The 23,664-nt window shown below is 39.1% G+C and overlaps 1 protein-coding gene and 1 long non-coding RNA gene across 3 annotated transcripts; one reads left to right on the forward strand and one right to left on the reverse strand.

The window, feature by feature from the left end:
* Positions 1-727: 727 nt before the first annotated feature.
* LOC142505753 (ERBB-3 BINDING PROTEIN 1) lies at positions 728-23,032 on the reverse strand. Of its 2 annotated transcripts, none has more exons than XM_075618860.1 (10): positions 22,864-23,032; positions 22,635-22,734; positions 22,374-22,458; positions 22,134-22,283; positions 21,889-22,042; positions 2,032-2,247; positions 1,800-1,936; positions 1,608-1,699; positions 1,307-1,486; positions 728-1,002 (listed from the first exon to the last, which is right to left on the reverse strand). In XM_075618860.1, exons 2-10 carry the CDS (start codon positions 22,723-22,725, stop codon positions 920-922), a joined length of 1,188 nt encoding a protein of 395 aa, XP_075474975.1. In that variant the 5' UTR covers positions 22,726-22,734; positions 22,864-23,032; the 3' UTR covers positions 728-919. The 2 variants fall into 2 exon arrangements, with proteins under 2 accessions (XP_075474975.1, XP_075474976.1); XM_075618861.1 differs by having other exon boundaries at positions 22,823-23,023.
* LOC142505664 (uncharacterized) lies at positions 3,238-3,858 on the forward strand. The gene is made up of 3 exons (XR_012804469.1): positions 3,238-3,323; positions 3,523-3,616; positions 3,753-3,858. It is a non-coding gene; the product is annotated as an uncharacterized LOC142505664 (long non-coding RNA).
* Positions 23,033-23,664: the final 632 nt, after the last annotated feature.

Here is a 23,664-nt window from a genome sequence, read left to right on the forward strand (position 1 = left end):
CGGAAGCCAAGGGTCTTCCCATATCATAGTAAGAAAATCCCTAATCAACGCGCTTGTGCAACGCTCTTCGAATAAAATCTTGGGATGTTAAAATACTTCTCCACACAACGCTTGGATTATAACCAATCCTAGCAATTAAAAACGTACCACAGGAGTATCGAGCCTTCAAAACTTTTGATCCTAAAGAATGTTGATCCGTTACAAATTTCCATCCTTGCTTGCCTAAGAGAGCTACATTATATTCATGAATCCGTTTGAATCCCATACCACCCTTAACCTTACTTCGGCACAATTTGTCCCAGCTTTTCCACCTGAGACCACCTTCTTGACTTCCTTTTTCCCCCCAAAAAAAAGAATACATTACTATTTCTAGCTCTTCACAAAGGATCAAAGGTATAGCAAACACAATCATAACATAGGTGGAAAGAACTTCCTAACCTGCTGTAGACAACTTGTTTTTCCATCCATCCATTATGCGACAACTTTTTTGAAAGCAAGAGTTTGTAACTTGTCATGATCGACGCAGCTTAGTCATCATCCTCAAAATACGTTTCGCACCAAATGGTTAATAAGATGCTATCCTTTGATAATACCCTCAAAGCATCCAATGGTCAAGATTTTTCGGTCACATGCCCGGGGTAGCATCAAATATTTTGGTGCTAATGGGCATATTTCAGTAGGCCACAGGATGGCATATATATACATGTTTATGTTATGATTGAACTCCTGGATTTAAACAGGTATATCTTTCTATCTGAAAAACAAAATGGATACATGAAAGTTCAAGAAGACTGTGTACAAGGCAAACGTTTTAAGTACTCAAGAGTCCCAGGATTCACAATACATGACAAGAAAGCAACCAAAAGATAAAATGGAGCGGCCAAATTTCATACAGAAATAAACATAAAATTTGGATCTCTCATTCTTGGGAAGCTGCGCCATTTGGTGCAGTGTCCATAGGCTCTTCATCGCCTGCATCCTCCGCTTTGTCCCCTTTCTTACCTGCTTAACACATTTCACTTAAAGATTACCCACCAATTCACCGCAAAAGAAAGAAAAATAAACTACACTGAGAATATAGGAATAGAGAAACAATCTTAAGATTATATGCGAGAACATGAATTACTGCAGGAAGAATTGGGTCAACGACCCTGTAAAAATTTGAATTAAAAAAATAACTCCATTTGTTAAAATATTATTGTGCAATGGGTTGCATCAAGTGTTTTTAATCAAAGATTGTTTAAATAAATATGGAGGGTAGTGAATAAATTTAAGGACACTGCTTTCTGGCCGAGGTAAAACTGACCTTTCTTCTTCTTGCCACCACCTTTCTTCTTTGACTTTGTTGCCAATGCCAACCAGGATTTAATCTCGGGATCATCAACCGTCTTGGTGGGTTGAAGATCCTGTAGAGGATGCGATGTGATTCGATCTGAACCATTTGGCATTAGCAAAACAGTGAACTTGATGTGAGCAACCAGGTCACCTGCAATACAAGTAGTTAGGTACCAAAACACCTGTAGTGAAAATGAATCATAAGTGACCATAGATATCCTGACACATCAGAAGCAAAAGAAGATTCGTTCACCAATATGTTAGAACCATACCCGGCTTCTCATGAAGAACTGGATATGGCTGCAAAAGCTCGTGATTCACACATTCTACAAGGCCCAAACGAGCACGCTTCTCCTCTAAAGCCCTGTTCCAGTAATATCCTGCTCGTTATCCCCAATGACTAAAAGAAACGATGACTAGTTGTTAACACACTTAAAGCTTGCATCAGGTAAAACAAAACTAACCTAGCCGAAAACGGCATGATGGGGAACTTCTGGCTAATCTCACTAAATATGAACCGAGATGCTTTCATCTTCAGGTGATAATTCTTGTCAACAGCTCTTTTATATATAGTTGTTTGTTTCTCATCCAACAATTTTGGCTGCAGGTTCCATGATAAATTCCATGACCAACATTAGAGCAAACGTATTAAATATTACAAAAATAATAGTTAAAATCATTCAACATCATGACCACCTTGCCTTCACCAGTGCTTGTAACGATGTCAACAGAATACACCTCGTTTTCCTCGAACTCAGCTTCATCAACTCTTGTATCAGTGCCAGAGACACTTAACACAACCTTATTTCCATCAATCACAAATCGTTTCATTTGATGACTTAAAACTCCTTCAACTATCTTGCAGTCATATGCAGCGGCAACCTTTTGAATGGCTTCAGTGACATCTTTGTTCTACCATCAATTAAAAACAAAAGTTAGAAATTATAAATGAGAAGTAAAATTGACAAACTACATCAGCTATGACAACCACATAATAACTGACGAGCACTTTTAAATTTTCACCAACAATTTACTGAGCTTGTAGCATCTATAGGAATATTCCCAAGACAATTTTACTAAATAACCACGTCCCCAATTCATTGACAATCATAGTAATTGGCATTTGACAATGTAAGGAGATAATAAAATTGTCATTTAGGCTTAACAAGATGACAGAACTGAGAGTGTAAACATCAGTCCCAAATATCAGACATGCAGCCATAGATAAATATTGGCAGCAGGGAAAGGAGGAAACCAATATAAAAAATTGCTGACCTCGGCAAAGTAGCCTTTCCAACCCTCGTAAATATTTATCTACTGGTGATATAACCTATATCTCGGAGAACATTTGTTACAGGCTTTATGAGTGGTAATGATAATGGGCTGGATTCAAATAGGAATCATATAAAATATACGTGATAGAATTAAATGGGTGGGGTAGTTATTTTGTGTGAGAATACATAGGGGGCATGGGGTAGTTATTTTGGGATAGATGTGTATTTTTATACGGTTGTTGCTAGCATTGCTAGGGGGAGATAAATTTATTCTCTTAGAATATTTTCTGCTCTAGGGGTCATTCTCCTTGTGCGAGTTGATAATTTCTCAAGTAATTTTCTGTTTTAGTCAATGAATTACAGATTTCTTTGTATCTGTGGTTTGAGTTCTTAACAACATTTATTACAAATATACAGATAAATTGGAAAAGAGTAACAGTCAAGTGGAACTTAAATGTTTTGAAAAATATGAGTTAACTAACGAAAATATGTAAATTTGAAATTGCTCGCCAGATAAACATGGACTGTGAGGCCCAATAACTTATTCTAGGCCCAGCCCATTTCCATTTAATTAAATACCCAAACCCATTTGAGAAATCAGAATAACAGATCGCTAAAAAATCCAGAACTTTTCCCCAGCCTTGCTCGTCGCCTTCTTCGGTTTTCTGCCGTCTTCGCATAACGCCGCCAGCGGCCGGAATGTTGGCGTAGTAGGTTAGCAATCTTCTTCCTCAGGTATATTAGCTACTTTCCTGCCATGAATTGGAAGTTATCGAGTTCGATCGGCCCTGTTTTCCAGCACTGTGCATGAGATTCGATTTGGTTTTAGGTAAGCTTTTGACTTCGAATTTTGGTTGTTCTTGGTGTATTAGTTTATATAAGTGAAGAATTGAGTTTTTCCCCTAATTTCCAGCTAGGTTTCCGGCGTGAACAGTATTTTCCGGCGATTTTTCCGACGAGCCATTTTCTCGAGATCACCATTGTGTGTTTAAGCTTCGTTTCTTGAGGTATTAAGCTTGGAATTTCAGAATTTGTATGGGTTTAATAGGCTGTCCGGAATTCGATTTTTAACCGAGCCAATTTAAATTGTTTTAGTCGTTTGGTATGCATTGTATTGAAGTGTATAGCGAATTTATATTGTAGGTTTTATCGTTGGACGAGTTTCATTCGATAGTCCTTAAAATTTACCGTGGTATTGTAAGCTATAGTTGAGATACGTTCAAACCTATATCATTATGACGCTTATATTATTCGGTGAATGTTGTTTGCTATTATGTGCTTTGAATGTTTAATCTGATGCATTCATGCATAAATTGTATTGGCATAACATATTGAGCCTTGACTCCTTTGACGGCTATTTATGTTGATTCTGTTGAGATATATTGAGTCATCAGAGGGACGAGTGGGTTAGGATTAGCCATATTCCCAGATGACAGCTAGGGACGAGCGACTTAGCTATTCGCATTCCCGATGCTGCGTGCATGGACGAGCAGCGATTTGATGTTGCATTCCTGGCACGGGTGGCCACTGTTAATGTTGATGATACTATTCGTTTGGACTCCATTTGGTATCCGTTATTCCATTGTTACCATTCATGCATCGCATGTCATTGCATTTACTTGATATTATTACATGTCTTTTATATACGTCGTGATTTTACTGGTTTGTCGTACTGGGGTCCGACCCCTGTTTTCTTTTGATGTTGTGGTTGTTTTTGATGCCATAGCAGGTCATTCCAGGGGTTTTGACGCGTCTGGTGGAGCGTCAGCGAGTGGTACCCAGTAGTCAGTCGGTTGGTGTCAGAGTTCCCAGATATTTATATATATTATTCTGGTTTGATACATTTGCTAGGGAGATGCCCTGTGTAACTGTATGATGATGTTTTTATGTTGTTTTGGATTTTATTTGTGGTTATTGTGTCTAGTCCTGGCCAGTGCGGCTGTAGGATGTTTGTTGGGTTGGTTGTGAAACTGATGTTATTTCCGAGCGTATATTGTTATTGTTGTGTTTTGAAATTTTTGGGATGTCCTACTTACGGGGAGGTCATGCCGAAATTTTCTGTAGGCCCTAATGAACGTTTTAAACTCGTTTTCGCTGTTTACACCATTAATCCTTGTTGTGTGGTAATTAAATATTAACTAAGTGCACGGGCCCTGACAGTTTGGTATCAGAGCGTAACTGGGATACGCTCGAATTAGAGTCTAGGACACTCGAGTTTAGGCACAAATAAAATGATTGTGCATGTGTTTGAATATTTGCTCTTACTTGTTTCTATGTTTTGAATTAATTGTATCAGCATGACTAGAGCGTATTAGTTTAAGTTTATACTCTTATGCTACGCCCATTATTTTGTTTCTGCCTGTGGATTAAATCCTTGTGTCTTGTAGATGGCACCGGGACGTAAAGGTAGAAAAGGAAAGGAAGTTGTTCAGGAATCTGAAGCTCCTAATGTGAGAGGACTTAACGAGACTGATTGGGGAAGACGAGGTCGTCGTCCTCGTGGTGAAGCACGAAATGTTAACGTTGAGCGTGAAGTGGATCAGTTGACCAGAGGAATGGGTGAAATGGAACTTGTGATATCCCGATTTCAGAACATGCGTCCTCCTCGATTCTTTGGGAATGAAGATGGTGAGAAAGCTATAGCATGGCTAAAAAGTATGAAGCGTTTGTTTAATATGTTGGAGTACACTCTTGAATTGCAGCTTAAGTTGGCTATTTGTCAATTAAAAGACCGAGCTCAGTTATGGTGGGAAACTACTGAGGAAGCTTTGAAAGAATCAGGTGAAATAGTTACTTGGGATGTATTTTGCGCTCAGTTTGCTCGAGAGTATTCACCGCCTTCATATTATTCGGCCAAGGAAGCTGAATTCAATAGATTGACTCGAGGTAACATGGAGTACGCTTCTCAATTTTCAGCGCTTCTTGCCTATGTTCCTCATGTTGCTAGCAGTGATCGGAACAAGCTATCTCATTTTATGCAAGGATTGAATCGAACCATTTGTACTTTAGTGGTAGCTGGAGCGCCATTAATTATGTCGATGCTGTTGAGAAAGCCAAGAATGTGGAGGCGAGTTTACTTTTGGCAGAACCACAGTTCAACCAGGTTTTCCTCAGAGTTTCGGAGGTAATGTGCCGATGTCAGTGAGTGCACCATTATACCGTCCTTTACTGCCTTACCAGCCTACGCAGTCTTATCAGCAACCAAAGCACCAAAATTTTAAGGCCAAAGGAAAACAGTTCAAGAAACAGACTCGTAGCATTTCTTCTAGTTCCGGCAGTCAGCGTGGAAGTTCAGTTGGGTCCCCAGATGGAGTATTCTGTGATCGTTGTGGTGGTAAGCATTTCAGCACTCAGTGTACGGGAGTTAATGGATCTTGTAATATCTGTGGGCAAGTTGGACATTATGCTAGAGTATGTCCGAATGCAGCAAGACAACAATTTCAGCAGCCTCAGTTTGGTCAGGGTTTTAGAGGACAAGCAACTAGGCCTTTTGTTTCGACTCAGTCTTTTCAGCAATCTAGCTATCCTCAGTCTAGAGGTTCGGTTCAGCAGCGTTTTCCCGGGCCACAGCAGGCTCAAGTTCATGCTTTAACTCAGGATCAGGTTCAAGACGCACAGGGCGGAGTTATTGCAGGTATCTGCCTTATTTTTAATCATCCTGCACGTATACTGATAGACACAGGAGCATCTCATTCATTTGTATTTGTTGATGAGCATGAGATTGCTACTACTCCGTTGATAGATACTGTGTCAGTTTCTACTCCTGCCGGTGTATGTTTGATGTCTCATGAGATAATTCTGAATTGTGTGATTAGATTCGATGATAATATTATGATAACTAATCTCATCAAGCTAGATATGTCTGACTTCGACTGTATTCTGGGAATGGATACTCTGTCTAATTATCGAGCTACGGTTGATTGTTTCCATGGAGTCGTCAGATTCAGACCGTATTATGGCAGTAAATGGAATTTTTACGGTAGTGATTCGCAATCACGTATTCCATTAGTGTCAGCAATGGAAATGTTTAGAATCTTGTCGACAGAAAATGAAGGATTCATGATCTATGCAGTTGATGCGACACAGGGAAAAAGATTTGAAGTTTCTGATATTCCTGTTGTTAAGGAATTCCTTGATGTGTTTCCCGATGAAATTCCTGGATTTCCACCCCAAAGGGAAATAGATTTTAGCATTGAGTTGGTGCCCGGGACAAATCCTATTTCTAGAGCACCATATCGGTTGGCTCCAGCGGAATTGAAAGAACTCAAAGAGCAATTACAGGACTTACTGGAAAAAGGCTATATTAGACCAAGTATGTCACCTTGGGGAGCTCCGGTATTGTTTGTAAAGAAGAAAGACGGAACGATGAGAATGTGCATTACAGGCAGTTGAACAAAGCTACTGTGAAGAATAAGTATCCTCTGCCGCGTATCGATGACTTGTTTGATCAGTTGCAGGGTACATCAGTGTATTCAAAGATCGATCTTCGTTCTGGCTACCATCAGCTTCGAGTTCGAGAGGAAGATGTTCCGATGACAGCATTTCGAACGCGTTATGGGCATTATGAATTTATAGTTATGCCTTTTGGATTGACTAATGGTCCTGCAGTTTTTATGGATTTGATGAATCGTGTTTTTCGAGAATTTTTAGACAGATTTGTTATTGTCTTCATAGATGATATTTTGATTTATTCAAAAACAAGGAAGGAGCATCGAGAACATTTAAGGTTGGTCCTTCAGACACTCAGTGCAGCACAATTGTATACAAAATTTTCTAAATGTGAATTCTGGCTGGACAGAGTTGTATTTCTGGGTCATGTTATATCAGCTCAAGGAGTATCAGTGGATCCTAGTAAAGTGGAAGCTGTTATCAATTGGCCAACACCGACGAATATTTCCGATATTCGCAGTTTCTTGGGATTGGCAGGATATTATAGGCGTTTTATTGAAGGATTTTCTATTATAGCAAGGCCTATGACCCAATTAACCCAAAAAGATCGACGTTTTGAGTGGACTGATGAATGTGAGTCAAGTTTTCAGACTTTGAAGGAAAAGTTGACAACAGCTCCAGTGCTAGCTTTGCCATCAGGCTCAGGTGGATATGTTGTTTGTTCAGATGCATCTCTAAATGGACTTGGATGTGTTCTAATGCAAAATGGGCGAGTGATTGCATATGCTTCTCGTCAGTTGAAGCCGCATGAGACCCGATATCCAGTTCATGACTTAGAGTTGGCTGCTATTGTGTTTGCATTGAAGTTATGGCGTCATTATCTGTACGGTGAGCAGTTTGTGATTTATTCGGATCACAAGAGCCTTAAATATCTTTTCTCACAGCCTGACTTGAACATGAGACAACGTCGATGGATGGAGTTACTTAAAGACTTTGATTGCGAGATTCAGTATCAACCAGGGCGAATGAATCTTGTTGCAGATGCTCTCAGCAGGAAAGTTCAGAATGCTATGCTGACATCTCTGACTATCTCTAAAGTTCACGAGCACTTGGGAACTTCAGGATGGACTTATCAGATCAGTGGAAACTACTTTATAGTGTCATCTATTCAAGTCGAGCCACAGATTTTGTCCAGAATCAAAGCAGCACAGAAGACCGATCCGCATATTCATAGATTGAAAGAATTGTCTCGAACAGGTCAGACAGAAAAGTTTAGTGTTGCTTCAGATGGTAGTCTGCGCTTTAATGGTGGACTTGTGGTTCCTAATTTGATAGATTTGAAAGAAGCCATACTAAAGGAAGCACATTGTAATCGACACAGTATTCATCCAGGAATTCGAAAGATGTATCATGCCTTGAGAGCTCATTATTGGTGGGAAGGTATGAAGAAAGATATTTCTCATTTTGTGGCTAAATGCTTAACGTGTCAACAAGTTAAAGCCGAGAGAATGAGACCTGGTGGAATGTTACATACTCTTGAAGTGCCACAGTGGAACTAGGAGCACATTGCTATGGATTTTGTGACTCATTTGCCTCGTTCTAATCGTGGTTGTGATGCGATTTGGGTGATTGTTGATAGATTGTCTAAATCAGCTCATTTTATCCCGTATGATCGTACTTGCACTCATATGAAAATGGCGAAATTGTACATTGATCATACAGTGAGATTGCATGGTGTGCCAGTAACCATAGTATCTGATCGTGATCCAAGGTTTGCTTCGAAGTTTTGGGGAAGTTTGCAATCAGCTTTGGGTTCAAAGTTGGCTATGAGCACTGCCTATCACCCGCAGACAGATGGTCAGTCAGAAAGAACCATCCAGACTCTAGAGGATATGTTACGAGCAGTAGTGATGGATTTCAAAGGTGGTTGGCAAGAATCATTGTCTTTGGTTGAATTCTCTTACAATAATAGTTTTCAGGCAACAATCGGTATGACACCATTTGAAGCTTTGTATGGAAGAAAGTGCAGATCGCCGATATGTTGGGAAGATGTAGGAGAAAGACAGATGTCAAAACAAGAATTTATTCAAGAAATGAAAGATAAAGTTGAATTGATCAGGAAAATGATGAAAGCAGCCCAAGATCGTCAAGCCAGTTATGCTAATAAAAGGCGTAGACCTTTAGAGTTCCAAGTGGTCGATTATGTTTTCTTGAAAGTATCACCATTTCGGGGTACCATGAGATTTGGACATAAAGGGAAGTTAGCTCCGCGTTATATAGGTCCGTATATGATTGCTGAGAGGATTGGCACATTGGCTTATCGTTTGGATTTGCCGCGGAGTTTGTCTTTGATACATAATGTGTTTCATGTATCTATGTTGCGGAAGTATGAGCCAGATCCGTCTCATATCTTGAATGTCGAAGATGTGGGGTTGGACAGTTCCCTTAGCTATGTTGTACATCCAGTGCAAATTTTGGACCGCAAGGAAAGACAACTCAGGAGCAAGACGATTCCACAGTGGAGTAGACATGGAAGAGAAGAATCTACATGGGAATTAGAGGTAAAGATGCGACAAGAATGGCCTCATTTGTTTGAGAATGTAATGAATTATGCGATGTATTCTGAATTTCCTATGTATTATCAGATGTAATGTTGTGGATATCAGTGTTGTGTTTGTTAAATTTCGAGGATGAAATCTTTTATTTTAGTGGGGGAGAATGTGAGGCCCAATAACTTATTCTAGGCCCAGCCCATTTCCATTTAATTAAATACCCAAACCCATTTGAGAAATCAGAATAACAGATCGCTCAAAAATCCAGAACTTTTCCCCAGCCTTGCTCGTCGCCTTCTTCGGTTTTATGCCGTCTTCGCATAACGCCGCCAGCGGCCGGAATGTTGGCGTAGTAGGTTAGCAATCTTCTTCCTCAGGTATATTAGCTATTTTCCTGCCATGAATTAGAAGTTATGGAGTTCGATCGGCCCTGTTTTCCCGCACTGTGCATGAGCTTCGATTTGGTTTTAGGTAAGCTTTTGGCTTCGAATTTTGGTTGTTCTTGGTGTATTAGTTTATATAAGTGAAGAATTGAGTTTTTCCCCTAATTTCCAGCTAGGTTTCCGGCGTGAACAGTATTTTCCGGCGACTTTTCCGACGAGCCATTTTCGCGAGATCACCATTGTGTGTTTAAGCTTCGTTTCTTGAGGTATTAAGCCTGGAATTTCAGAATTTGTATGGGTTTAATAGGCTGTCCGGAATTCAATTTTTAACCGAGCCGATTTAAATTGTTTTAGTCGTTTGGTATGCATTGTATTGAAGTGTATAGCGAATTTATATTGTAGGTTCTATCGTTGGACGAGTTTCATTCGATAGTCCTTAAGAATTTACCGTGGTATTGTAAGCTATAGTTGAGATACGTTCAAACCTATATCATTATGACGCTTATATTATTCGGTGAATGTTGTTTGCTATTATGTGCTTTGAATGTTTAATCTGATGCATTCATGCATAAATTGTATTGGCATAACATATTGAGCCTTGACTCCTTTGACGGCTATTTATGTTGATTCTGTTGAGATATATTGAGTCATCAGAGGGACGAGTGGGTTAGGATTAGCCATATTCCCAGATGACAGCTAGGGACGAGCGACTTAGCTACTCGCATTCCCGATGCTACGTGCATGGACGAGCAGCGATTTGATGCTGCATTCCTGGCACGGGTGGCCACTGTTACTGTAGATGATTCTATTCGTTTGGACTCCATTTGGTATCCGTTATTCCATTGTTACCATTCATGCATCGCATGTCATTGCATTTACTTGATTATTACATGTCTTTTATATACGTCGTGATTTTACTGGTTTGTCGTACTGGGGTCCGACCCCTGTTTTCTTTTGATGTTGTGGTTGTTTTTGATGCCATAGCAGGTCATTCCAGGGGTTTTGACGCGTCTGGTGGAGCGTCAGCGAGTGGTACCCAGTAGTCAGTCGGTTGGTGTCAGAGTTCCCAGATATTTATATATATTATTCTGGTTTGATACATTTGCCAGGGAGATGCCCTGTGTAACTGTATGATGATGTTTTTATGTTGTTTTGGATTTTATTTGTGGTTATTGTGTCTAGTCCTGGCCAGTGCGGCTGTAGGATGTTTGTTGGGTTGGTTGTGAAACTGATGTTATTTCCGAGCGTATATTGTTATTGTTGTGTTTTGAAATTTTTGGGATGTCCTACTTACGGGGAGGTCATGCCGAAATTTTCTGTAGGCCCTAATGAACGTTTTAAACTCGTTTTCGCTGTTTACACCATTAATCCTTGTTGTGTGGTAATTAAATATTAACTAAGTGCACGGGCCCTGACAGTTTGGTATCAGAGCGTAACTAGGATACGCTCGAATTAGAGTCTAGGACACTCGAGTTTAGGCACAAATAAAATGATTGTGCATGTGTTTGAAAATTTGCTCTTACTTGTTTCTATGTTTTGAATTAATTGTATCAGCATGACTAGAGCGTATTAGTTTAAGTTTATACTCTTATGCTACGCCCATTATTTTGTTTCTGCCTGTGGATTAAATCCTTGTGTCTTGTAGATGGCACCGGGACGTAAAGGTAGAAAAGGAAAGGAAGTTGTTCAGGAATCTGAAGCTCCTAATGTGAGAGGACTTAACGAGACTGATTGGGGAAGACGAGGTCGTCGTCCTCGTGGTGAAGCACGAAATGTTAACGTTGAGCGTGAAGTGGATCAGTTGACCAGAGGAATGGGTGAAATGGAACTTGTGATATCCCGATTTCAGAACATGCGTCCTCCTCGATTCTTTGGGAATGAAGATGGTGAGAAAGCTATAGCATGGCTAAAAAGTATGAAGCGTTTGTTTAATATGTTGGAGTACACTCTTGAATTGCAGCTTAAGTTGGCTATTTGTCAATTAAAAGACCGAGCTCAGTTATGGTGGGAAACTACTGAGGAAGCTTTGAAAGAATCAGGTGAAATAGTTACTTGGGATGTATTTTGCGCTCAGTTTGCTCGAGAGTATTCACCGCCTTCATATTATTCGGCCAAGGAAGCTGAATTCAATAGATTGACTCGAGGTAACATGGAGTACGCTTCTCAATTTTCAGCGCTTCTTGCCTATGTTCCTCATGTTGCTAGCAGTGATCGGAACAAGCTATCTCATTTTATGCAAGGATTGAATCGAACCATTTGTACTTTAGTGGTAGCTGGAGCGCCCATTAATTATGCCGATGCTGTTGAGAAAGCCAAGAATGTGGAGGCGAGTTTACTTTTGGCAGAACCACAGTTCAACCAGGTTTTCCTCAGAGTTTCGGAGGTAATGTGCCGATGCCAGTGAGTGCACCATTATACCGTCCTTTACTGCCGTACCAGCCTACGCAGTCTTATCAGCAACCAAAGCAGCAAAATTTTAAGGCCAAAGGAAAACAGTTCAAGAAACAGATTCGTAGCAGTTCTTCTAGTTCCGGCAGTCAGCGTGGAAGTTCAGTTGGGTCCCCAGGTGGAGTATTCTGTGATCGTTGTGGTGGTAAGCATTTCAGCACTCAGTGTACGGGAGTTAATGGATCTTGTAATATCTGTGGGCAAGTTGGACATTATGCTAGAGTATGTCCGAATGCAGCAAGACAACAATTTCAGCAGCCTCAGTTTGGTCAGGGTTTTAGAGGACAAGCAACTAGGCCTTTTGTTTCGACTCAGTCTTTTCAGCAATCTAGCTATCCTCAGCCTAGAGGTTCGGTTCAGCAGCGTTTTCCCGGGCCACAACAGGCTCAAGTTCATGCTTTAACTCAGGATCAGGTTCAAGACGCACAGGGCGGAGTTGTTGCAGGTATCTGCCTTATTTTTAATCATCATGCACGTATACTGATAGACACAGGAGCATCTCATTCATTTGTATTTGTTGATGAGCATGAGATTGCCACTACTCCGTTGATAGATGCTGTGTCAGTTTCTACTCCTGCCGGTGTATGTTTGATGTCTCATGAGATAATTCTGAATTGTGTGATTAGATTCGATGATAATATTATGATAACTAATCTCATCAAGCTAGATATGTCTGACTTCGACTGTATTCTGGGAATGGATACTCTGTCTAATTATCGAGCTACGGTTGATTGTTTCCATGGAGTCGTCAGATTCAGACCGTATTATGGCAGTCAATGGAATTTTTACGTTAGTGATTCGCAATCACGTATTCCATTAGTGTCAGCAATGGAAATGTTTAGAATCTTGTCGACAGAAAATGAAGGATTCATGATCTATGCAGTTGATGCGACACAGGGAAAAAGATTTGAAGTTTCTGATATTCCTGTTGTTAAGGAATTCCCTAATGTGTTTCCCGATGAAATTCCTGGATTTCCACCCCAAAGGGATATAGATTTTAGCATTGAGTTGGTGCCCGGGACAAATCCTATTTCTAGAGCACCATATCGGTTGGCTCCAGCGGAATTGAAAGAACTCAAAGAGCAATTACAGGACTTACTGGAAAAAGGCTATATTAGACCAAGTATGTCACCTTGGGGAGCTCCGGTATTGTTTGTAAAGAAGAAAGACAGAACGATGAGAATGTGCATTACAGGCAGTTGAACAAAGCTACTGTGAAGAATAAGTATCCTCTGCCGCGTATCGATGACTTGTTTGATCAGTTGCAGGGTACATCAGTGTATTCAAAGATCGATCTTCGTTCTGGCTACCATCAGCTTCGAGTTCGAGAGGAAGATGTTCCGATGACAGCATTTCGAACGCGTTATGGGCATTATGAATTTATAGTTATGCCTTTTGGATTGACTAATGGTCCTGCAGTTTTTATGGATTTGATGAATCGTGTTTTTCGAGAATTTTTAGACAGATTTGTTATTGTCTTCATAGATGATATTTTGATTTATTCAAAAACAAGGAAGGAGCATCGAGAACATTTAAGGTTGGTCCTTTAGACACTCAGAGCAGCACAATTGTATACAAAATTTTCTAAATGTGAATTCTGGCTGGACAGAGTTGTATTTCTGGGTCATGTTATATCAGCTCAAGGAGTATCAGTGGATCCTAGTAAAGTGGAAGCTGTTATCAATTGGCCAACACCGACGAATATTTCCGATATTCGCAGTTTCTTGGGATTGGCAGGATATTATAGGCGTTTTATTGAAGGATTTTCTATTATAGCAAGGCCTATGACCCAATTAACCCAAAAAGATCGACGTTTTGAGTGGACTGATGAATGTGAGTCAAGTTTTCAGACTTTGAAGGAAAAGTTGACAACAGCTCCAGTGCTAGCTTTGCCATCAGGCTCAGGTGGATATGTTGTTTGTTCAGATGCATCTCTAAATGGACTTGGATGTGTTCTAATGCAAAATGGGCGAGTGATTGCATATGCTTCTCGTCAGTTGAAGCCGCATGAGACCCGATATCCAGTTCATGACTTAGAGTTGGCTGCTATTGTGTTTGCATTGAAGTTATGGCGTCATTATCTGTACGGTGAGCAGTTTGTGATTTATTCGGATCACAAGAGCCTTAAATATCATTTCTCACAGCCTGACTTGAACATGAGACAACGTCGATGGATGGAGTTACTTAAAGACTTTGATTGCGAGATTCAGTATCAACCAGGGCGAATGAATCTTGTTGCAGATGCTCTCAGCAGGAAAGTTCAGAATGCTATGCTGACATCTCTGACTATCTCTAAAGTTCACGAGCACTTGGTAACTTCAGGATGGACTTATCAGATCAGTGGAAACTACTTTATAGTGTCATCTATTCAAGTCGAGCCACAGATTTTGTCCAGAATCAAAGCAGCACAGAAGACCGATCCGCATATTCATAGATTGAAAGAATTGTCTCGAACAGGTCAGACAGAAAAGTTTAGTGTTGCTTCAGATGGTAGTCTGCGCTTTAATGGTGGACTTGTGGTTCCTAATTTGATAGATTTGAAAGAAGCCATACTAAAGGAAGCACATTGTAATCGACACAGTATTCATCCAGGAATTCGAAAGATGTATCATGCCTTGAGAGCTCATTATTGGTGGGAAGGTATGAAGAAAGATATTTCTCATTTTGTGGCTAAATGCTTAACGTGTCAACAAGTTAAAGCCGAGAGAATGAGACCTGGTGGAATGTTACATACTCTTGAAGTGCCACAGTGGAACTAGGAGCACATTGCTATGGATTTTGTGACTCATTTGCCTCGTTCTAATCGTGGTTGTGATGCGATTTGGGTGATTGTTGATAGATTGTCTAAATCAGCTCATTTTATCCCGTATGATCGTACTTGCACTCATATGAAAATGGCGAAATTGTACATTGATCATACAGTGAGATTGCATGGTGTGCCAGTAACCATAGTATCTGATCGTGATCCAAGGTTTGCTTCGAAGTTTTGGGGAAGTTTGCAATCAGCTTTGGGTTCAAAGTTGGCTATGAGCACTGCCTATCACCCGCAGACAGATGGTCAGTCAGAAAGAACCATCCAGACTCTAGAGGATATGTTACGAGCAGTAGTGATGGATTTCAAAGGTGGTTGGCAAGAATCATTGTCTTTGGTTGAATTCTCTTACAATAATAGTTTTCAGGCAACAATCGGTATGGCACCATTTGAAGCTTTGTATGGAAGAAAGTGCAGATCGCCGATATGTTGGGAAGATGTAGGAGAAAGACAGATGTCAAAACAAGAATTTATTCAAGAAATGAAAGATAAAGTTGAATTGATCAGGAAAATGATGAAAGCAGCCCAAGATCGTCAAGCCAGTTATGCTAATAAAAGGCGTAGACCTTTAGAGTTCCAAGTGGTCGATTATGTTTTCTTGAAAGTATCACCATTTCGGGGTACCATGAGATTTGGACATAAAGGGAAGTTAGCTCCGCGTTATATAGGTCCGTATATAATTGCTGAGAGGATTGGCACATTGGCTTATCGTTTGGATTTGCCGCGGAGTTTGTCTTTGATACATAATGTGTTTCATGTATCTATGTTGCGGAAGTATGAGCCAGATCCGTCTCATATCTTGAATGTCGAAGATGTGGGGTTGGACAGTTCCCTTAGCTATGTTTTACATCCAGTGCAAATTTTGGACCGCAAGGAAAGACAACTCAGGAGCAAGACGATTCCATTGGTTTTGGTACAGTGGAGTAGACATGGAAGAGAAGAATCTACATGGGAATTAGAGGTAAAGATGCGACAAGAATGGCCTCATTTGTTTGAGAATGTAATGAATTATGCGATGTATTCTGAATTTCCTATGTATTATCAGATGTAATGTTGTGGATATCAGTGTTGTGTTTGTTAAATTTCGAGGATGAAATCTTTTATTTTAGTGGGGGAGAATGTGAGGCCCAATAACTTATTCTAGGCCCAGCCCATTTCCATTTAATTAAATACCCAAACCCATTTGAGAAATCAGAATAACAGATCGCTCAAAAATCCAGAACTTTTCCCCAGCCTTGCTCGTCGCCTTCTTCGGTTTTATGCCGTCTTCGCATAAAGCCGCCAGCGGCCGGAATGTTGGCGTAGTAGGTTAGCAATCTTCTTCCTCAGGTATATTAGCTATTTTCCTGCCATGAATTGGAAGTTATGGAGTTCGATCGGCCCTGTTTTCCCGCACTGTGCATGAGCTTCGATTTGGTTTTAGGTAAGCTTTTGGCTTCGAATTTTGGTTGTTCTTGGTGTATTAGTTTATATAAGTGAAGAATTGAGTTTTTCCCCTAATTTCCAGCTAGGTTTCCGGCGTGAACAGTATTTTCCGGCGACTTTTCCGACGAGCCATTTTCGCGAGATCACCATTGTGTGTTTAAGCTTCGTTTCTTGAGGTATTAAGCCTGGAATTTCAGAATTTGTATGGGTTTAATAGGCTGTCCGGAATTCAATTTTTAACCGAGCCGATTTAAATTGTTTTAGTCGTTTGGTATGCATTGTATTGAAGTGTATAGCGAATTTATATTGTAGGTTTTATCGTTGGACGAGTTTCATTCGATAGTCCTTAAGAATTTACCGTGGTATTGTAAGCTATAGTTGAGATACGTTCAAACCTATATCATTATGACGCTTATATTATTCGGTGAATGTTGTTTGCTATTATGTGCTTTGAATGTTTAATCTGATGCATTCATGCATAAATTGTATTGGCATAACGTATTGAGCCTTGACTCCTTTGACGGCTATTTATGTTGATTCTGTTGAGATATATTGAGTCATCAGAGGGACGAGTGGGTTAGGATTAGCCACATTCCCAGATGACAGCTAGGGACGAGCGACTTAGCTACTCGCATTCCCGATGCTACGTGCATGGACGAGCAGCGATTTGATGCTGCATTCCTGGCACGGGTGGCCACTGTTACTGTAGATGATTCTATTCGTTTGGACTCCATTTGGTATTCGTTATTCCATTGTTATCATTCATGCATCGCATGTCATTGCATTTACTTGATATTATTACATGTCTTTTATATACGTCGTGATTTTACTGGTTTGTCGTACTGGGGTCCGACCCCTGTTTTCTTTTGATGTTGTGGTTGTTTTTGATGCCATAGCAGGTCATTCCAGGGGTTTTGACGCGTCTGGTGGAGCGTCAGCGAGTGGTACCCAGTAGTCAGTCGGTTGGTGTCAGAGTTCCCAGATATTTATATATATTATTCTGGTTTGATACATTTGCCAGGGAGATGCCCTGTGTAACTGTATGATGATGTTTTTATGTTGTTTTGGATTTTATTTGTGGTTATTGTGTCTAGTCCTGGCCAGTGCGGCTGTAGGATGTTTGTTGGGTTGGTTGTGAAACTGATGTTATTTCCGAGCGTATATTGTTATTGTTGTGTTTTGAAATTTTTGGGATGTCCTACTTACGGGAAGGTCATGCCAAAATTTTCTGTAGGCCCTAATGAACGTTTAAAACTCGTTTTCGCTGTTTACACCATTAATCCTTGTTGTGTGGTAATTAAATATTAACTAAGTGCACGGGCCCTGACATGGACAAAGAAGATTTAAGATAATATCTCTATCAGAGTAACTATGATTAAGCAGATTCATAGGATGCTAGATCCACGTTCATGAATAGCATAATCACGTAGAGAATAACTTCAACCCTTGAAAAGAATATTCTCTCAAAGTAAAACCAGCCAATGGATTCGGCTCATGGGACTTTAATTCAAAACTAGACATTCGAAAATTTGCGCAATAATGATTAATTGAATCAACAAAAAATATGAGGAAACGTAATTTCTAATTTTTTTGCCAGGCAACTATAGAAATAATTGCTAAAGCGTTCACATGTTAACATAGTAATTAAAGGTGCACCGCTCACCAAGCCACCGATGGGCCTTGGAGCCGAAAACGCAAGGCAAAGAAGCTCCTTTTAAAAGGTGACTCTATCACACATTGAGGGAAAAGTTGGCGTATACTATTTATTAAACAGTTCTATACAAAATTTCAATATAAAAAATTCGAATATAACGGACAATACCCATAAAACCAACATTTTTATAAATCATTGTCATTCAGTAGAAGCTACACGTTTTTAAAAAATTAATGGATAATACCCATAAGATCAAAATTTCAACCAATAACCAAAATGACTTGCAAAAATTGTACCAAGATAATAAACGAATAAGTTTCCGTTAATATAACAATTAAACATTTAGGTATTAATATTAGTAGCTAGCATGCCCGAAGGGCACCTTTGAAAATCATTAATTGTTACAGACAAGACTGGTAGTCTTGTACAGGTAAGTATATCACCAATCAAATTATTCAAGATTCCTCATAGCATCGTTAATCAGATTACAACATTAACACCTTCAACATATACTGATTCAAAAAAAAACCTATCTACACATTAAGGCCACACACAAATCGCGAAGTTACGAAATTAAATGTTGCATAATCATCTTGACAAATGGCTACAGAAAATTAAATTAAAAAGTAAAAAAAAATAACAGAAATTTATTTTGTTCGTCGTTACCATCTATAAACTAGAACGTCATATTATTTTCCAAACATGACAGTTATTGACAAAAATTGTGAATTCGAATAGGAAACAAAACTACAAAATGCAATTATATTTTAGTGGGGGAGAATGTGAGGCCCAATAACTTATTCTAGGCCCAGCCCATTTCCATTTAATTAAATACCCAAACCCATTTGAGAAATCAGAATAACAGATCGCTCAAAAATCCAGAACTTTTCCCCAGCCTTGCTCGTCGCCTTCTTCGGTTTTATGCCGTCTTCGCATAAAGCCGCCAGCGGCCGGAATGTTGGCGTAGTAGGTTAGCAATCTTCTTCCTCAGGTATATTAGCTATTTTCCTGCCATGAATTGGAAGTTATGGAGTTCGATCGGCCCTGTTTTCCCGCACTGTGCATGAGCTTCGATTTGGTTTTAGGTAAGCTTTTGGCTTCGAATTTTGGTTGTTCTTGGTGTATTAGTTTATATAAGTGAAGAATTGAGTTTTTCCCCTAATTTCCAGCTAGGTTTCCGGCGTGAACAGTATTTTCCGGCGACTTTTCCGACGAGCCATTTTCGCGAGATCACCATTGTGTGTTTAAGCTTCGTTTCTTGAGGTATTAAGCCTGGAATTTCAGAATTTGTATGGGTTTAATAGGCTGTCCGGAATTCAATTTTTAACCGAGCCGATTTAAATTGTTTTAGTCGTTTGGTATGCATTGTATTGAAGTGTATAGCGAATTTATATTGTAGGTTTTATCGTTGGACGAGTTTCATTCGATAGTCCTTAAGAATTTACCGTGGTATTGTAAGCTATAGTTGAGATACGTTCAAACCTATATCATTATGACGCTTATATTATTCGGTGAATGTTGTTTGCTATTATGTGCTTTGAATGTTTAATCTGATGCATTCATGCATAAATTGTATTGGCATAACGTATTGAGCCTTGACTCCTTTGACGGCTATTTATGTTGATTCTGTTGAGATATATTGAGTCATCAGAGGGACGAGTGGGTTAGGATTAGCCACATTCCCAGATGACAGCTAGGGACGAGCGACTTAGCTACTCGCATTCCCGATGCTACGTGCATGGACGAGCAGCGATTTGATGCTGCATTCCTGGCACGGGTGGCCACTGTTACTGTAGATGATTCTATTCGTTTGGACTCCATTTGGTATTCGTTATTCCATTGTTATCATTCATGCATCGCATGTCATTGCATTTACTTGATATTATTACATGTCTTTTATATACGTCGTGATTTTACTGGTTTGTCGTACTGGGGTCCGACCCCTGTTTTCTTTTGATGTTGTGGTTGTTTTTGATGCCATAGCAGGTCATTCCAGGGGTTTTGACGCGTCTGGTGGAGCGTCAGCGAGTGGTACCCAGTAGTCAGTCGGTTGGTGTCAGAGTTCCCAGATATTTATATATATTATTCTGGTTTGATACATTTGCCAGGGAGATGCCCTGTGTAACTGTATGATGATGTTTTTATGTTGTTTTGGATTTTATTTGTGGTTATTGTGTCTAGTCCTGGCCAGTGCGGCTGTAGGATGTTTGTTGGGTTGGTTGTGAAACTGATGTTATTTCCGAGCGTATATTGTTATTGTTGTGTTTTGAAATTTTTGGGATGTCCTACTTACGGGAAGGTCATGCCAAAATTTTCTGTAGGCCCTAATGAACGTTTAAAACTCGTTTTCGCTGTTTACACCATTAATCCTTGTTGTGTGGTAATTAAATATTAACTAAGTGCACGGGCCCTGACATGGACAAAGAAGATTTAAGATAATATCTCTATCAGAGTAACTATGATTAAGCAGATTCATAGGATGCTAGATCCACGTTCATGAATAGCATAATCACGTAGAGAATAACTTCAACCCTTGAAAAGAATATTCTCTCAAAGTAAAACCAGCCAATGGATTCGGCTCATGGGACTTTAATTCAAAACTAGACATTCGAAAATTTGCGCAATAATGATTAATTGAATCAACAAAAAATATGAGGAAACGTAATTTCTAATTTTTTTGCCAGGCAACTATAGAAATAATTGCTAAAGCGTTCACATGTTAACATAGTAATTAAAGGTGCACCGCTCACCAAGCCACCGATGGGCCTTGGAGCCGAAAACGCAAGGCAAAGAAGCTCCTTTTAAAAGGTGACTCTATCACACATTGAGGGAAAAGTTGGCGTATACTATTTATTAAACAGTTCTATACAAAATTTCAATATAAAAAATTCGAATATAACGGACAATACCCATAAAACCAACATTTTTATAAATCATTGTCATTCAGTAGAAGCTACACGTTTTTAAAAAATTAATGGATAATACCCATAAGATCAAAATTTCAACCAATAACCAAAATGACTTGCAAAAATTGTACCAAGATAATAAACGAATAAGTTTCCGTTAATATAACAATTAAACATTTAGGTATTAATATTAGTAGCTAGCATGCCCGAAGGGCACCTTTGAAAATCATTAATTGTTACAGACAAGACTGGTAGTCTTGTACAGGTAAGTATATCACCAATCAAATTATTCAAGATTCCTCATAGCATCGTTAATCAGATTACAACATTAACACCTTCAACATATACTGATTCAAAAAAAAACCTATCTACACATTAAGGCCACACACAAATCGCGAAGTTACGAAATTAAATGTTGCATAATCATCTTGACAAATGGCTACAGAAAATTAAATTAAAAAGTAAAAAAAAATAACAGAAATTTATTTTGTTCGTCGTTACCATCTATAAACTAGAACGTCATATTATTTTCCAAACATGACAGTTATTGACAAAAATTGTGAATTCGAATAGGAAACAAAACTACAAAATGCAATTATATTTCAGCAGCATAACACTTGTATTAAACCAATACACAAACCGTTACCGGTCAAAACAAGAAACTAAAACTTAAACAAAAGAAAAAGTTCAAGGAAAAGTGAAAAAAAAACCTTTTTTCCTGGCCGCATGAGTCTCAGAGCGACCTCGGAAGCAGTATTTGCAGCAGCAATGACATCAGCTGCCCGGCCGGTGACAGCTCCTTGTGAAAGCACATGGGTATGTGCAACAACAGCAATAAAGCCATCTATGTGACACCCCATGTCACTGCAATTAAGAAACCAATCATGTGATATACAAAAATCCCAATTTCAAGATAAGATGAAAATTTATGTGCAGGTAAGTTGGCAAAACTTACATTTTCAATATATCTCCATCTTCCAACACGGTCTCATCACTGGCCAATGGTGAAAAATGGCAGATCGTGTTGTTCACTGAGATACAAGTAGGAAATGCAACACCCCTTTCTATCTTCTTCTTCACATTCTTATACGTGTTCCCAGTCTGCCTGAAATTCAAAAAAAAAAAAAAACGATTTGAATACAAAGAAAACAATAAAATATGCAAAACAATATTCAAATTCAATCAAACTGCTTACTCTCTGATGAAAGCATCTCCTTTCTCACAGAGGTCAACAATCTTCACTTTCGATTTGCATTCTGACAACACTAATTGCAATGCCTCTACACAGAATTTACCAAAAATCCATCAAACACCCCCAAACAAAATGAGACCCAAAAATAAAAGCCAAAAAAATGCAACCTCCCAATAACAACTGTAAAATCCCCAAAACTACAAACATACCAACGATATCGCACACAAAATTACATGTAAAGGGAAAATGAAGCGCGAAACTCACTGTTAACAATCTCGGCAGCGGATTTGTATTTGGTGACAACTTCAGGAGAGGTGAGATCCAATTCTTTCTCCTCTCTTTCCTCGTCCGACATCGATTCAACCTTCAAAAACAAACATCATCAATCCATATCATTTTCGATATGAATTAAAGCCTATACACATAAAATTGAAGGTATAAAAGCTACAAACCTCGGGTGCGTAGCGTATAGAAATTGAGGAGAAACACGTACCAGTTCAAAGTTGAGGCGGTTATCGATTGTGAAGAAGGTAGCAAAAGAACTAGGGCTAGAACTCGGTGGTGAGGTGTGCACAGTGCTCAGCTTGCTTTATATATAATTTGGTGTTCCACTTTGCAAAGCGTCTGCTGGCTGGGCGTAGGGTTTTGGAAAGTACGCGCCGCTTACATTGCATTTATATATATATATATATATATACACACACACACACATAATATTATCTTGTAATAAAAAAAATATTCATAAAATGTAGAGAGTATATCAAGTGTAAATAAATAATATGGATATATTATATTACGAGTAGGTCTCGTGTGAGACGATCTCACGAATGTTTATCTGTGAGATGGATCAACTCTATTGATATTCACAATAAAAATTAATATTCTTAGCATAAAAAGTAATATTTTTCATGGATGACCCAATTAAGAGATCTGTCTCACAAAATACGACCCGTGAGACCATCTCACACAAATTTTTGCCTTATATTACGAATTGTTGTTTCGTAAGATTGAAATATTTTAACTAATAATTACTTAATATAATTCATGCAATCGTTATCAAATATGTTGATCCTCTATTGCGATGTTATGCATTTTTTATACAAGATTATTTTTAAATTCATCTGACAACATTAGATGCTCACAAAATGATCAATTGATGATCTAGTATAAAAAAATTGCATATCACCACGTGTCATGCTTAACCCAATAGAGAATACAAACATCGTTATTGCATATATTTTTTTAGCTTCTTCTAGATACTTGATTATTTTTTAAAACTTCATATAATTTTTTT

The sequence above is a fragment of the Primulina tabacum genome, chromosome 10 (assembly GCF_025594145.1).
Source record: "Primulina tabacum isolate GXHZ01 chromosome 10, ASM2559414v2, whole genome shotgun sequence".
NCBI classification, from domain to species: Eukaryota; Viridiplantae; Streptophyta; class Magnoliopsida; order Lamiales; family Gesneriaceae; genus Primulina; species Primulina tabacum.